At 40.3% G+C, this 15056-nt stretch overlaps 1 protein-coding gene across 10 annotated transcripts in view; it reads left to right on the forward strand.

Annotated features, from left to right (window-relative positions):
- The window catches only part of KIAA1210 (KIAA1210 ortholog), a 43934-nt gene extending 33376 nt beyond the window's left edge, over positions 1–10558 (forward strand). For 8 of the 10 annotated variants that reach the window (XM_035541235.2, XM_035541231.2, XM_035541232.2 and 5 more), the window contains 4 exons: positions 1322–2908; positions 3666–3817; positions 4519–4624; positions 8367–10558. In XM_035541235.2, coding sequence (XP_035397128.1) covers positions 1322–2908; positions 3666–3817; positions 4519–4624; positions 8367–8539 — 2018 coding nt within the window. In that variant the 3' untranslated portion in view covers positions 8540–10558. Of the gene's footprint in view, positions 1–1321; positions 2909–3665; positions 3818–4518; positions 4625–5792; positions 5851–8366 lie in introns of those variants that run through there. The other 2 variants (XM_035541244.2, XM_035541236.2) reach the window with 2 other exon arrangements.
- Positions 10559–15056: the final 4498 nt, after the last annotated feature.

Here is a 15056-nt window from a genome sequence, read left to right on the forward strand (position 1 = left end):
GAAACCCAGAAAAAAATTAACCTCAGCATTGTATGTTATGCGTTTAAGGTGACTTTAATAGGATTGTTTACCAGATCTTCCTCTCCTGCCTCCCCTCGTATCATTTGAATAATAACTAGTTACCAGTGGTAAAACAGTTGTAATCTAAATTGTAAAAACGATTGAAATTTCTCCAAAACAGCACACAGATTTTTACTTTTAGCACCGTATTACAAATGCACTGGCTGATGGTAATGCTATACTGTAGTGGGAATGTGTTGGCATCTTGTTTTTCGGGCAGACTCAGGACCCGATGCTGTGGGATGTTAAATGCCTCTAGCCCAGGAGGTTAGTGTCTGTCATTTACATATCTGAAGCACTGAGGATTTCTGCTGATTCAGAGGAATGAGTGTCAAATGGAGCACACAAATATCACCTGTCTGGTAGCTGGACATTTCTGTCTCATTAATTTGAATCTGCTAATCAGAAGATTTGTACAAGAATTGAGTATTGTTATCTGCCATTCCGATGCATTTAACACAGACTGTCAGTTCAGCATTGAAGGGCAGGGTTCATCAGGGTCAGGGTCCATCAAAACCAGGAAATGCCATTCTGCATGGTACAGGCCTGAGGATGCCCTTGAAGGTATCAGTTATGATGGACACTTGCTGGTGTATTTTTATCCCAAATTTCCCAATCTGATATTAGGGCAGCTTGGTGGGTCTCAGGTGCTCAGGGAGGGTTGGATTTACTTTAAATGCACGGTACAGCTGATAAAGGGTAACACCAGCCCCCAGAGGTGTTGCTGAACTCACACTGCATGCAAAGATCACTGCAGTAGTCCCTTCGGCTGCTTCACAGAACACATTCGAGTTATTGTGTGTGCAGATATACCTAACCTATCCAGATGTTCTGTAGCCCTGCTGGAGCTTCAGGAGGCAGATCTACCTGATGCTGTGGTGTTCTGCTCAAATACAGAAAATCATCTTGATCATTCTAGGCAGTCTTTCTAGGCATACACATGAAGAAATGTCTAGGGAAGTCCAGATGTTAGCCTTACATATGGGTATATGTGCAAAAAAGAACTAAACAGCAACTGATTTAGTACACCTTAAGCTGACAACAACTTTCAGTGTTTCCTGGTATTAGGTATATTCGAACTACAAATACTACTGGGCAGTTAATTTCTGAATATGCTTTCAACATCCATATTTCTCAGATAATGGCAGCCAAACGTGGGGAAATAATGCTAAATGACTGCATATCTGAAATGACTTACTGATACAAACAGTGCTTGCGTTGTAACCTTTAAGGGCATGCACTTCTCTTTTGTTTAATGTAGGCTTATCAGCCCAGGTGGAATATGGTGCAAAGGAAGGTGGTTCTAAGGAGACACCAGGTGTAAAATGTCCCACTGATGCTGCTCCTGACTCCTGTGATTCCACACTTGTGGCAGAAGACTTTTGTACTTTGCTGCAAGGAGGCGAATGCCTTCCGGACATGGACCATGACTATAACACAGCTGCACCCCTTCTGAGACCTGAGCCTTCTCCAGTGAACCTGGAGGAACCACACAGTGCAGAAGTGCCGTGCTGTGCAGATGAGTCTGCTGGTGAACTGAAATTACATCAGCAAAATACCAATATTGAAGTATCTGCACTTCCAAAATCTCAACAAATTGAAGTGGGAGCTGTTGCACTTCCAGACATAGGAGCAGCTGACTTGTTTAGTAATGGCACAGAAACAGAGACCATAAATATATTGGCAGATGTTGCGCAAAGGTCCCCAGCAAAATCTGTGGACCAAAACATCGAAGACCAGGGAAAGGGGGATGCACCATGTATTGGCAAAGTAGAAGCTTGCCTGGGTACTATTCAGAACTGTTCTAACCAGTCTGTCTCAGATACTGCACAGGGCACTTCACAGGTTGCTCTAGCTGATTCAGGGCCTCCTTCTGACATCAAGACAGTGGCCGTTCTGAAGTCTGAAAACTGTTCAGCAACAAGAAATGACAAAGAAACTTATGAAATGATGGAATTTCAGTCATCCAAAGGCAATGCAGAAAACAAACAAGACACTGCTGCATCTGTGTTAGAAGCAGGTTGCGTGCTACCTCCCAGTAAATTGGAAGTAAGTTTTAAAGCAGAAATACCTTGTCCTGCTTCAAAGGGTAACCAAGTCAGTCAACCAACCAGCACATCATACACTTCTGAAAAACTTTCCATTGGATGTCTTGCTTCTTCAAGTTTGGCTGGATTAAAGAGTAATATCTCTTCTAACGATGACAGTAAGGAGCAGGTAAGCAGTACAGCCTCTCACAGAAAAACAGAGAAAGACAGTCGATCTTCAGAAGAAAATGTTAAAAGTCCACTAAAGACTGCGGCTGCTAAACCAGTTAGATTTACCATTGCACCAGCATGGCAGAGATCTCTCTCAGGGGGTTCAAATTCCAAGGAAGATTCCTATAACAGAAGTTCCCCAACCTCCCCTATAAAACCAGAGTTGTTTGAAGGAATGACAAAAGAATATGCAGGCATCCAGGAATCCACAAAAAACAACCCGGATGGATTTGATCAAGACTGTAAGGATGGTGATTTGCATTTGAATTCTTCTATGGAATGGGCTGACCGTGAAGCACAAAATTTTGAAAATCCATTTGGGGTCAGACTGAGGAGAACATCTTCTTTACTCAAGTACCAGAATGAAAACCGTGCTGAGTCTCCAAAGCTGATTCCCTCAGCTGCTCCCACTGCTGCTTCTGTTTCAGTCAAGGAGGATCAGAAGTCAGGGGGCAATGGGAAGCCACCTCCAGGCCTTCCAGTCAGCACAAAATCATTTGTTAAAAAAACAGATCTCCTAGAAGACAAAAGTCCTCCCAAAACAAGATCAGAAGAAGTGTCAAAGAAGCAAAATGGTAGTAAACCTTCAGGTATTTATGTTGTATTTTTATTAAAACGTTGTAGAAAACAGTGATCATATAAGACCCTTGACAGAATGGCAAACAAAAGGTAGAAATCCTCTTGAAGAGGACTGAGTTCAGCCTTGAGTTTGTTAGCACTGAGATTTAATAGCTTGATCATTTGGTCAGTCGAGAATTCTTGGCTTATCTTACTGAGGGGTGTGTTCCAGTGAGAACAATAACAGAATAATAGCTTAAGGGCATCTGAAACATTTCTGGTACAACCTATTTCTGTATGTAGTTGGAGTTTTAGCATAGCTTTTTAAAAGCTGCTGCTGTTTTGTAGTTATTTTTCCAGACTGAAGCAACTCAAACCTTAACTAGGAGTTGCATTTAGGTGTGATCTTTTTTCCTACAGTCACTTAATTTAAAATACTTAAAAAGTGAAAAGGCAGACTGTATTTTACTGCCTACATGAAAAAATAATGGTTATCTTACTCATTTAATTTGCAATGTAAGGATGTTTTTTCAAAGGCAAAATCCGGTTCACAATGATCTCAGTGGGAGTTCTGCCATTGACTTAAACGGAAGCAGAGTCAGGTCAAAAACTCCAGAATAAACAGAAAAACAGTTATTGCCAAGGACAGAATCATCAGGGAAGGTAATTTTATCTCTGAAGTGTTCAAAGAGTGTTACAGATGCTGAAGGATTTAAAATACAAAACACTTTAGCTTCAGACAGACTTGACCTAAATCCCTTCTTTACTTCAAAAATGCTTCTTTTATAGAAAAAGTCTCCTCTCCACATTTGGGAACTTCTTCCTCTGAACCGGCTTGGATCTCCATGGCAAAACTAAAACAAAAGGGTTTCCAGGGCCACCCCCTTGCCAAAGAACATAAAGCTGAAGACAAAGCTTCGACCAAAGTGGATCAAGAGGAGGTAGAGTATCAAGTGAAGTTGCTTGGGTGTGAATCCTCGACCGGATTGTGCGGGTATTTGCGTACACTGCTCATTATCATCTTGATGTGAGGCAGGTTATTAGCACTACTTGAAACTGATTTTTAGGACTGGTCTTAGAAATGTATTAAGACAGACAACTGATACAAATAAATAAACAAATGTGTGACTATACTGTGTGAATCAGTGGTTAGTTTCAAATCTGGGTTATATGTTCTCTTTCATTATTCAAACCTGAACCTTTTCAGGGCTTGTCTGTTGCCCAGAATGTATTTATGTAGTCCAAGAGCTGCTGTGAGTTGCAGCAGCTTCCTCACTATTGGTGACCTACAGACAGCATTTGCTGCTCTGCTCCAGGAACTGTGTACTGAAGGTCTAGCCTTTCCACCGGCTCTTGCATATATTCCCTGTGCCCCTTGGGCAAGCCCTTCAATTCCCCATCTGTCAGAGAGCGAGGAAAACTTGCTTGCATGTGCAGTAATCCTCTATTTGTAACAGCTGTCTTTTTTCTTGCCCTGTCCCTCCCTACCATAGGATGCACCCAACTGTTCCTGTCTAGCTTTTGCTGCACTTCCAAAGTTAGGCTTGGAGATGCTGCCAGGGCTCCAATGGCAGCCTTTATGAGAGCAACTGGCTGGCAGGTTTCTTATTTGCATTCTTTTCTTCTCTTCCTCCTTTTGTAGCATGTGATCTGTGCGAGTGAGAACATACTGAAGAAGAATATGTCTCCTAGCTTGAGCTCTCAGGATAAGAAACCACAAATGAAGACCAGTATTTCTGCTGCAGCAGGTATTCTTGTTTGGCTACATCTTTACATAGAGGCTATAATTTACGCAAGTATGTGGTGAGTGTGGTAGCTAATGGGTGCAGACTGCTACCTATTGAATAATCAGCATACTTTGTATAAGGCCTGTTCAGACTATAGTTTGCATATAAGTACTATATGTATTATATCATATGTATAAGTTGTATTGGCTTGCTCATTTAGCAGAGAAAGCAAGCGATGAACTTTTATCTCCATTGCCAGTTCATGAAATGGCACATAAACAATTTGGTGATGTATTACTGGCAAGGGTCAATACTAAAGAGTATTTTCCAGGGAGCAGTTGAAGTTGGAGAGCATCCAAAAAAGAACAGCGAAAAAGGTTGGGTCTTCCAGACCTACAGTCAGCCAGGAAATACCGATGGGAGTGGGAATTGTTTAGTCTAGAGAAGAAGACTTTGCTGCAGAGAGGAAGAGACTAATCTTTATGCCCTGCATGTGCTTAAAATGCATTGGAGAGGTTGAAAAACTTCCTAACAATAAGAGTACTCTAGTACAGAATAGGATACGTTGCTTACAGAGGGTCTTCAGTTTCCATTGCTGGATGTGTTTAAGAAAAGATTAGATAAACATGCCTCAAGAATAATAACGGTAAGAGTCAGTTCCACCCTTGGGTGAACACAGAAGCTGAATGGCCCCTCTCCTGCCCTGGTAACTGTGATTCTCTGTAAGAAAGATGCAGGGGAAGAGTGTGACTCAGACATCGTGACTCACATCTCTCTTCCAGGGCTACTGCTGGGCTGCAACATATCCTTCCCTGCTTACTCAGTGTGGTGCCAAACCTCAGAGACACACTCCAACTAGATAGATATAAGCCAGGTCTTCAGCTGTAAAAGCATCTTGTGCTAGCTGAAAACCATTGATTTCAGATGCTGCCTAAGAAGATAAGAAATGCCCCACTATGTCAGAGAAGTAGCTTTTCTGATCCAGGTTCCTGTCACTAAGAGATGATGTCTAGAATAAGCGCATGCACCTGACTACTTTTCCTGTATAGTCCACCGGCACCCAGAATTGTTGTATTTGAGATACTAAGGGAGTACATCCCTGCCTGTTCTCCGTAGTAGTTGTTTATAGGCTTGTTGTCCCTTTTGGAATTTACAAGTGTTACAACGTAAGCTTTCTCCCTTACTACAGGTACCTGACCAGCTGAGGATGTGCACCAGCACAGAGGCTCTGATGTCAGCTGCTAGCCTGATGTCAGTTGTGTGTGTGTGTTGAAAATACAATCTTTTTTAAAAAGGATTCTGTTACAGGCCAACTTTGTCTTACAGTTTTAGGTGCAAAGTAAGAGATGAGACATAAACAGGCCAAGAGTTTTGCTCAGATTAAAAGGAAGTCTTCCTTTGAAAGGCTGGCAAAAATAGGCTGCATTTCTGTGTGTTTTACCATCCAAACCTTGGAAGCCACACAGCTTTCAGTAGCAATATAGAACTGCACAAAGTGCACTGCTACTCATTTACTGGAACTCATACCACTTGTAGGCCTTGCAGCAGAATTAAAAAATTTTCTGCATCGCCTCTCCCCAAGAGCTGGCCTAGTTTCCTGACATCCCCCTCCAAGAATAGCATTTAGAGGGATAGTCTAGCCTTCCACTCTTGGAATACAGCAAAAAGCTCTAACTAGAGCTGATGTTTAAGGAAAACACCAGTCCTCAACTGCTCAGAAAACCATGCCCTAATGCTTAGGAAATGTTCAGCGCTGTAAGCACATGAGTAGGAAAACAGGAATCCCAAATGTAACCTCTCCTCTTTCCTGATTTGGTTGCCATTAGCAGAGATAGCAATTTGTCTGGTTGAAGGTGCTGATGGAAAGGATGTAAAGTTAATATCCAGAGGAGTTATTAATTTAGATTTTGCTTTTTGGCTTATGTTAACTATTAACAGTTTTCTTCTCCTTTGATGGATGGCTGAGGTTTTGTATGCAATGCACACATCCTGCACACAGCAGCGAAAGCCAGAACAACTCTGTCAGCTAAGTTAGGAAACAAATTCCAGTAAATCAGATACTTGCTTTACTGAGTGTGACTGTTTTGGTATTGCTCTGTGGCAGCCCAAGTTCACGTGTTCCCATAACCATGGGAAGATTTCTTAGCTTGCCTCTTCTCTCTTTCACTTCACCCTAAGCACGGTGAGGTTTGTCCCAAAGTCTGTCTGCCTTCATATAGGCATGAGCCACTGTTTAGGGGTTTTGTTTTACTTTGTGCTGTTTAAAGCACACGCAGGGTTTTATATTTGCTTTTGCTTATTACAAAGAAGGAATTCTCCCAAAAAGTGAAAGTTCATTTTCAAAATTTTGGTACAGTTCAATTTTTACATCCCTTTCTGAAAAATTTACTGCATATGTAGAGCTGCAGCCCATTTTTAATGGATAGTACACTTCCTCCAGTATTCCAAAGTATAGCTTGTCTCCTGCAAGGACTACCAGTGAGCCAGGATTGTTAAAAGATCAGAGACCTCCTGAGTGGCAATATGGAACTTCTTTGGCTTTGATCAGGAGTGTGACTGGTGGAGCTGACTGACATTTTTCATTGATTTAAGTGCAAGCAAGATCAAGTTTCTTGTATTCAACATTGCTCAAGTCTGTGTGTGGCCTCTGTTCTTTTGCTGGAGCACAGCAGCCTCATCTTGCCTGCCACATGCCACACGCAGGCTAATAAGTATGAGAAAAGGTTTGTGTTTTCCCAGCTTGACTTAGACATAGAAATAAAGTAGTGTCTGGATTGAAATGGATGGAGAGAGCATGATACTAAAAGACTTGCGAGCTATGTCTCAAGAAATGAGAGGCTGAATCTGTTCAGAGCCCCACAGCTGCCGTGAAGCCCCATTCCAGGCTGTCTGAAGATACCAATCTTGAGAATTCTCAAGCAAGATGGAGGGAGGATGCCTTTTCTAAATAGTCATACAAGGAGTCATATCTGCAGTATTCTGCCCTTTGTGAGGATGACAGGCTTGTGTTAGGCTGCAATTAAAAGGAACACCTAGCTCCACCAGAGTCCTGCCTTCTTGGCTTGCAAGTCCAAGAACATAAAGCATTTGACCTCTACCTAGTATTTAATAATATTGCTGGAGAAGAAGTATTTGTGCTGGCAAGGAAGACTGAAAAGTAAGTCTTTATACTTCTCAGAGCTCAGAAACACATACCAGTTACTTTTAAGACCTCAGCAAGCCTGAGGTGATCCTTGCCCTGCAGACATTTTGTTTCCATTTTCCTGCATATTCAGGAGCCTTATTCCTAGATTTTCTTGCCACTTACAGAGCAGAATAAACCTGTGGAACTTCTTGCTATGCACTGTCATGACAATTAGGAGTTTGAAAAGATTAAGAAATGAATTAGCCAAGAATATGTGTTATAAAAATACCTGGGGCAAAAGTCTGCATGTTTGAAGAATTTTGAAGAATATCTTGACATATCAGGGGCTACACACTTGGCCGTTGGGACTGAGGAGAAGACTCTTTTACAGGCAGATTGTCAACTAACAGCTTAGTATCAGTTTTTCCATTGCAGTAGTTAGCCCTAGTTTTCATCGTAGCTGGACCAGATAGTGCCAGTGATACCCAGTTCAACAATTCCTTCGACTTTTATTTTTGAGTCGCAGATTTTCTGGGCTGTAAAATGATTTGCTTGACAGAGAAGGAAGTATTATTGGCAGAAACTGAGCTTTTAACTCTCTAGCCTTCTGATGAGTGATGGATATCTTGTTGTTGGCAGGTAAAGTTGGACCTATTGCTCAGGAAGCACCTGTGATTCCTGCTGTTGAAAAGGAAACAAGACACTCCTCTAACCTGCCACTGACACCATGCAGCCCTGCTGAACCACCATGGCTATCCCTGGCCAAGAAGAAAGCCAAAGCATGGAGTGAAATGCCCCAGATTGTACAATAGCAAATTACACAAGCATCCTTCTTTGTATTGCCAATAGCTGTGTTAACTCCATTTAAATACTTCTTTACTGTGATATTTTTTTGAGAAATAAGAGACTTAGAACTTTTGATGAGACTGTTGTATGTAAAAACACAGTGAAGAAATGTCATCTGGGGCATAATTTTGAAGTATTAGGAAGCTGAGCATTTCCTGCTACCAACTACTAGGAAAACTTTATCAATATGTTATATACTTACACATTCGACTAAAAGACAGTGCTGTTCTGAGAAGACATGCTTCAGGCTTTTGAAACATTTCCTTTGCAAAATATGTTTTTAAAGTTTTCATGAACGACCCAGTGCTTTGTGCAATGTAGCTTTGGCAAAGAAATTAACATATGCTATAAAATAGAAGTGATGCTGTGCACTGACGCATCATGACTCACGGGCATTGATGTCATCACACTTCTGTGTAATGCTCTGGGATGGACAGTCTGACTTTGCTTCTGATTGTTAATGGACCTGTCTTGTGATAGCTGTAGGATCGAAACAGGACTATGAGTTGAAGTAATTTTGGCTTTCGTGTGGTTTGAAATCACAGAGCTGTGGGTCTTGTGCTTTGCTCAGTGATGCCTGCTGGACTGGCCTGGAGCTACTTACCTCCTTTTCTCTCTCATGTGCTAGAAAACCACCACGCTCTAGCATACACTCCATTTTTGGTTATACCTTTGGAAATGTGGGATAATTTGAGCATTCCAAACAACAACAAAATGTCCTTCCTTTAATTACGGCAAATAGTGGTCTATTGTGGTTTATTTTTTTGTGAGATTCATAAGCAAATTGTCTCTCTCTTAAAGAGTGTTTTAGGGATGGGAACGATTTGCTACCTAGAAAGGTGGCACCTTGTTTTTAACAAACGCCACTCTATTCTTCATGTTCATGTGGCTGTGTGTTTAATGTGAGTTATAAAGGGGGCATCCACTTTCCTCCTTGCATTGTCATGCTTTAACTGGTAGCTCAACATCAATCTGAAAATGACAGAAGTTTTGCTATTGGCTTTGAAGGGAGCAGGCGCTTGAAAAAGAAACTTTATAAAATGATGTTAGTGGTTTAAATGGCAATGGCACTTACCGGTCCTTTTCATTTTTTGCAGCATTGCACATTTATAAAGTGGTTTTTGCTTACAGTCGATTCAAAATTTGAAGGCTGACTTGACTAATGGACAGTTTTCAGCTGGAAAGTCAGTAGGTATTTTTAAGGAAAAAGTTATCTGTTGATAGGATTAATTGCAAAACAAAAAATTTGGTTTCAGATCAGCTCATTTGAAAGACTTCAATCTTCCAGTCTTGTCCACGATTTATATATGTAGATCTTGATATCTGAAAGCATTAATTTGGAGCTAGACTGTGAGACTTTTTTTTTTACATAGGTGAAAACTCACTTACCTAAGTAGGCTCACTGAAGCTATAGATCCTGCTTATTTTGTACTAGCACAAGGAAGAGTAAGAGTTTCACAACTGGTTTGGTAATCCAGGCTTATTTTACTACTTGTTTTTCTCTATTTTAAGAAGCATATCTTCTCTTGCAAAGATCTGAAACATTTGTATTTCTCTGAAACTTTTGAGCATAATGTAAATGACCATACTCAGCTTTGATTCCTGAAGTTTTGTACAGATGACATCCCATCAGAAGTTTACTTACCCGGTGTAAAATACACACATTTCTTTATTCAGCAAACTCTTCTCTTTTTGTTAGTGTGGACTGTGATCCTTCACCTAAAGTACTACATATGGTACTAGAATCTCTCTTTCCCTGTGTTTGCTTTTGATCTTATTCTTCTTATTTGTTTGGTATGTATATATGTTTTTGTAAGGAAAGGAAGTTCCTAGTCTCGAAGGAACTGCTTTTGTATTGCATTCTCATTTTTGGTTTACTATTAAATGTAGTTGTCCGTGATGGTGATGTAATTCCTGGGAAGAGAAGAGCAATAGATGGCCCTCATTGATTAAGGAAAAAATAAAAAAGAGGTATTTGGACAGTATAGACTCTCTGTATGGATATACTGCATAGATTTTGTCTTCCGATGATTTTGTGTGGCCTAGGACTGATCAACACAACTGTTCAGATTAATATACTCTTCTAAATCTAGCTATTTAAAAGGTGGAAACATCACATAGCTGATGGCTCTCCTTTTGTTTAGGAGTTGCCGCTCCTTTAGTTGATGGTTGGCTTGAAGGCTAGCACTCCTCTAGCCACAGGAAACCTTGTAAATGCTCATTTGAATGTGTTCTGAAATTACTCGCCAGCTGCTGTAAGACATCTTGAGGCCACTTTAAAAAAGAAGAAAAGCACATGAGAACCATGTGACGCTTCATTTGGTATGTACTTGCCCTCTGAATTTCTGGAGGTAATGTATTCAAGTTTCTCTCTGCAACTAAGAGGACAAAAAGCATGTAGATGAAAAAATCAAAACAAAGTCTCATATGTCACGAGTTTAGAAGATGGTTTTAGAGGATAAGCATTGAAACATCAGTGATATATTGCTGCATTTATAAAAGCTGGTAGCTGTATTAGTGAGGCTTTGATTTCCCATTGGCCACATGTAGCTTTTAGGTCCTCGATGAGCGCAAATAACTAATGTAATAAGCTCCTACTGAATGATTAAAAAAAAAATCATGATTATTTCCAGACACTGTCACTATTCTATCTTTGAAAATAAGCAGACTTGAAGTAGTTGTGAAGACACTGCCAACAATGTAATTGTGAATTTTTATGGCTCAGGGTCTTTAGAGAAGGATCTAGAAAGCTGTCCCTTGAGATTCCCAGTGCCCAGTACCAAGACGGGGGTTTCAGCTGACTTAATTTGGTGCTTATATGTGACAGCAGAGGGTGCTAGTGCTATCCGCAAGGAGTACAGAAGGGTTCTGAGTGTTATAGAAAGCAGATTTCACTGTGCACTTGTAAGTACACTATTACAATAAGGAGAATGGAGGCTTTTATGAAGGCAGAGAAAAGGGGTCTGAGAGAGAGGCATATTTCTGTTAATGATATAATGGAGTTTTTGGAGTATGAAGTATGGAAAAATATGTTACCTTGTTGTTACAAGAAGGCTCTGAGAATTGGTGACAGCTATGGGGAAAAGTAGCTTGCATGGTGAATTCAGTTTTGCTGTGGGACCATGCAGGAAAATATGTGAACATGTGCAAACAGGGCATTGCAGTTTGGAATTTTAATTCTGCTGCTTAGAACAACTGCTGCCTGGCTAGAGGTTGATCTTCATCCCAGCCAGATGTAGAATCTGATGATTTTACAGGAGAGATTAGAGAGACAGCAATTTGGCATGCACCTAGCTGGAGATTATGGAGGTTCCTCTTGCTGTAACGAGCTATAAAGACTTGGGCTAAAAGCGAATCTGTCACATTTTCATCCAGCTGTGAATCTACTTACAATTAGCTGGGCTTGAGGGGGAATGAATCAGTTTAAAAAGGAAAAAGACTCAAAAATCTCCAAGGCTACACACTTCAGCTCTAGCATAACTCTGGCATTTTCATTAACAGAATGTGGTATACACATCTCCTTAAATATACCCAAAGAATAAAAGAAAGCCTAAAGTTCATATATAATTGAGGAGCCAATACTCATTTCAATTAACGTAATTAGAAGGAATGGCTTAGAATAGCGAAGAATGACCCATGCTACCCATACTGAAAACGCTAAATACTAGCCCTTTTCATGTTAGAAAGTTTGGATAGAGAGGGCCTCCCTAAGCAGCATTACATTCTCTTTTTAAGTGTTGTGATTTGAAATATTAAATCTATTTTATCTACATCTATTACAGCATAATTCCTGAGTTTGTCCCACCCGCTCAGCTAAGTGCTTTTGAGATCAATACAGGAAAGACATTAGCCTGTGAAAATACTTTGTCCTTTAGAGCTGTTACTGGAAGGTGATACATCTGAAGGGTATTAGTAATCAGTGACGTGATTAGCAGTCTTAAAAAGTAAGACACATCCATCTTTGTCTTTTCCTCTAGTGTGTGATAGCCTACCTACATTCATATTAGAGACCCTGGTTTGACAAACATGCCTCATCAGCTGTCACCAAAATGTCAGTAATTATCATGTGAAACCTCTCACATTTAGGGAATCTGAGCATTATTTATTTGTTTATTTATTTATTTATTAGGATTCTGTTCTTGATTTCTTGCTTGCTGTAGTGGCTTTTTGTGTCTTCTATGCTGTCCAGAAGTATTAAACCCAAAGTGTCAATATTCATTCCAAGCTGTTGCTGTTGTTACAGTCTGGGTTAGTTTGTACAGCAGAGGTTGAGTGAAACCTCTGTTTTTTCATTGAGAATGTTTTTTAACATATTTTATGAAAGTAGGCCAGTGAAATAAACCGCAAATTCTGAACCTGGAGCACAAAACAGTGCATCTGCCCAGAACAGAAAAGGTCACTCAGATATTTCAAGCTGGATGAATGAAGGGGCATAGCTGGATGAAGGTGAATGATTATGGACGAATGACAGTTCAACTCGAGAAACAAGAGGCTCAGAGTGGGAAGCTGTAATTCAAAGCACTCCTGCACGGTGGGATGTGTATTAGCCTAAGGAAGGGTATCAGAAGGGGGCTTTATTTGGAAGGTCTTTATCCATCTGTTCCCCCTGTGCATGAGGAAGCAGGACAATAAGATCTTGTAAATGAATGGAAATGCATCAGAGATGCCCACTGCCGTTGACAGGGTCTTTTTCTTCTTCCATTTGACACAGTCCACACATTTCCAGGTTAGTTGGTCCAGGAGGTAATGCTCTGTTACCAGACCTCTTTCCTTATTCTGAGCCCCATTAAGCAGGTGAGCAGCCCACAGCACCGCAGCCCTTTAAATAGAACTGCTGTATGACCTGTGTTAAAAATGAAGCTTCTCAGAAGTGAGCTAAGCCAAAGTTTAGCAGCTTCTCCTGACTGAGGGGCAGATTATTGACTACAGAAACTGTGAGATGCTATTATTATTCCCATTGTACTAGGAGGGATTTAAAAATAAGCTATTTTAATAGCTGTTTTTTTTAGAAGTAGTTAAGAAAAATCTACAGGCAGTTTATGTAAACAGGATTATTAACCAGAGATTCTTATTCTGATCTATAAACCAAGATAATCACTAAACAACAAATAGGTACGGAAATGGATGACGGTGTGGAGTATTTCATTGACATAGTTTTGTATGAAACAGATGAAAAGGCAGAAAGAAGGAATTGATGTAAACAATCCAAATACAAAAGGTTGTTTCATACCTAAAACTCTCATTCCAGCCTTCCCTCTCTCTGCCTCAGAATAGGTCCGTTAAAAAAATAGAGCTTCTCTCACTAAATTGTTTTACTTTTCATTTGTGAGATCAGAAACACTTCTTACTTAACTTGTTTTGTAGTCAGCCATACTTTACAAGTCCAAGATTGCATACCTATCGATACTAGCAATTCTGCCCTGTTTAAAGATCACTTTAACCTACTTTTTAAAGCAATTTAAGTTAACGCTCTATTATATTTTCTCTGTTATCCCATTCTGACCTCCAAATTAGTTATGATTTACAGGTATTTTTCCAACACAGTAGAGTGAGGTTGAGTGTTTTAAAATTAGAAGCTTTCCACATTTCTCAGGAATACATTTCTGTGGCATTGAGGTAACTTTTTCCAAGTTACACAATAAGGTCATTGTAGCAACTGCAGCAATGTATGGAAAAGGGTCTAAGTCCCAGGGGCCGTGTTGTGTTTCCATAGAGTTCAAACTACTTGCAGCAGCCTTCCCTAACGATGTCGTTGGCACAATCGAGAGCTAGCAAGGCAGGAGGAGATGTTGCTGGCTGGCTTCTAGCAAGTCCGTCATTCCTGCTGTCCTAAATGCCAGCTCTGTCACTGGTGACGTGGGCAAACGAAGCTAAGTGACACTTGGTGAGAAGCAGAGGAGGGGAGATGTGCCCCCCAAAGGGTCAGCATTTTACCAGGTGTACATGTGGGGTGAAATAACTTCACTGGACTTTGTGAGCTGTGAAAGCATGTTTTATTCATACAGGATTTAATAAACTGACTTTTCTGTCACTAGATGTACAAATTAAGATCTATCTACATAAAATTAGAGCTTTGTTTTAGACACAACAGGTGTTTACTCAGTTTGGATCTCAGATCATACGTATTACAAAGAAGAGGGAAATACACGACCTGTTTTAGTAGAGCATTTCATTGATATAGATAGCTCTCCTCAAAGATGAGTGACCTGATCTGTATTTGCGTGAAAGAAAATCAGAGATTCATTTTGTGCTTTCCATTTTGACAGAACAATTGGTTACATAAGCATTCTTAGTGTTATGATCCCTAATGAAAATAAATGTCTCCTTGCTTCACGTTGTGTATAAAACAAGGGATTTGACTGTGAAGAAGCACTACATACTGTGACAGAACAATCAATAGGAATATTTACATTGCATATAAAATGCTATGACTATCAACATCAAGTTTTACTTGCTATTTGTCTAATAGTTTCAGAGAATGAC

This window comes from Cygnus atratus, chromosome 13 (assembly GCF_013377495.2).
Source record: "Cygnus atratus isolate AKBS03 ecotype Queensland, Australia chromosome 13, CAtr_DNAZoo_HiC_assembly, whole genome shotgun sequence".
Classification (NCBI taxonomy): domain Eukaryota; kingdom Metazoa; phylum Chordata; class Aves; order Anseriformes; family Anatidae; genus Cygnus; species Cygnus atratus.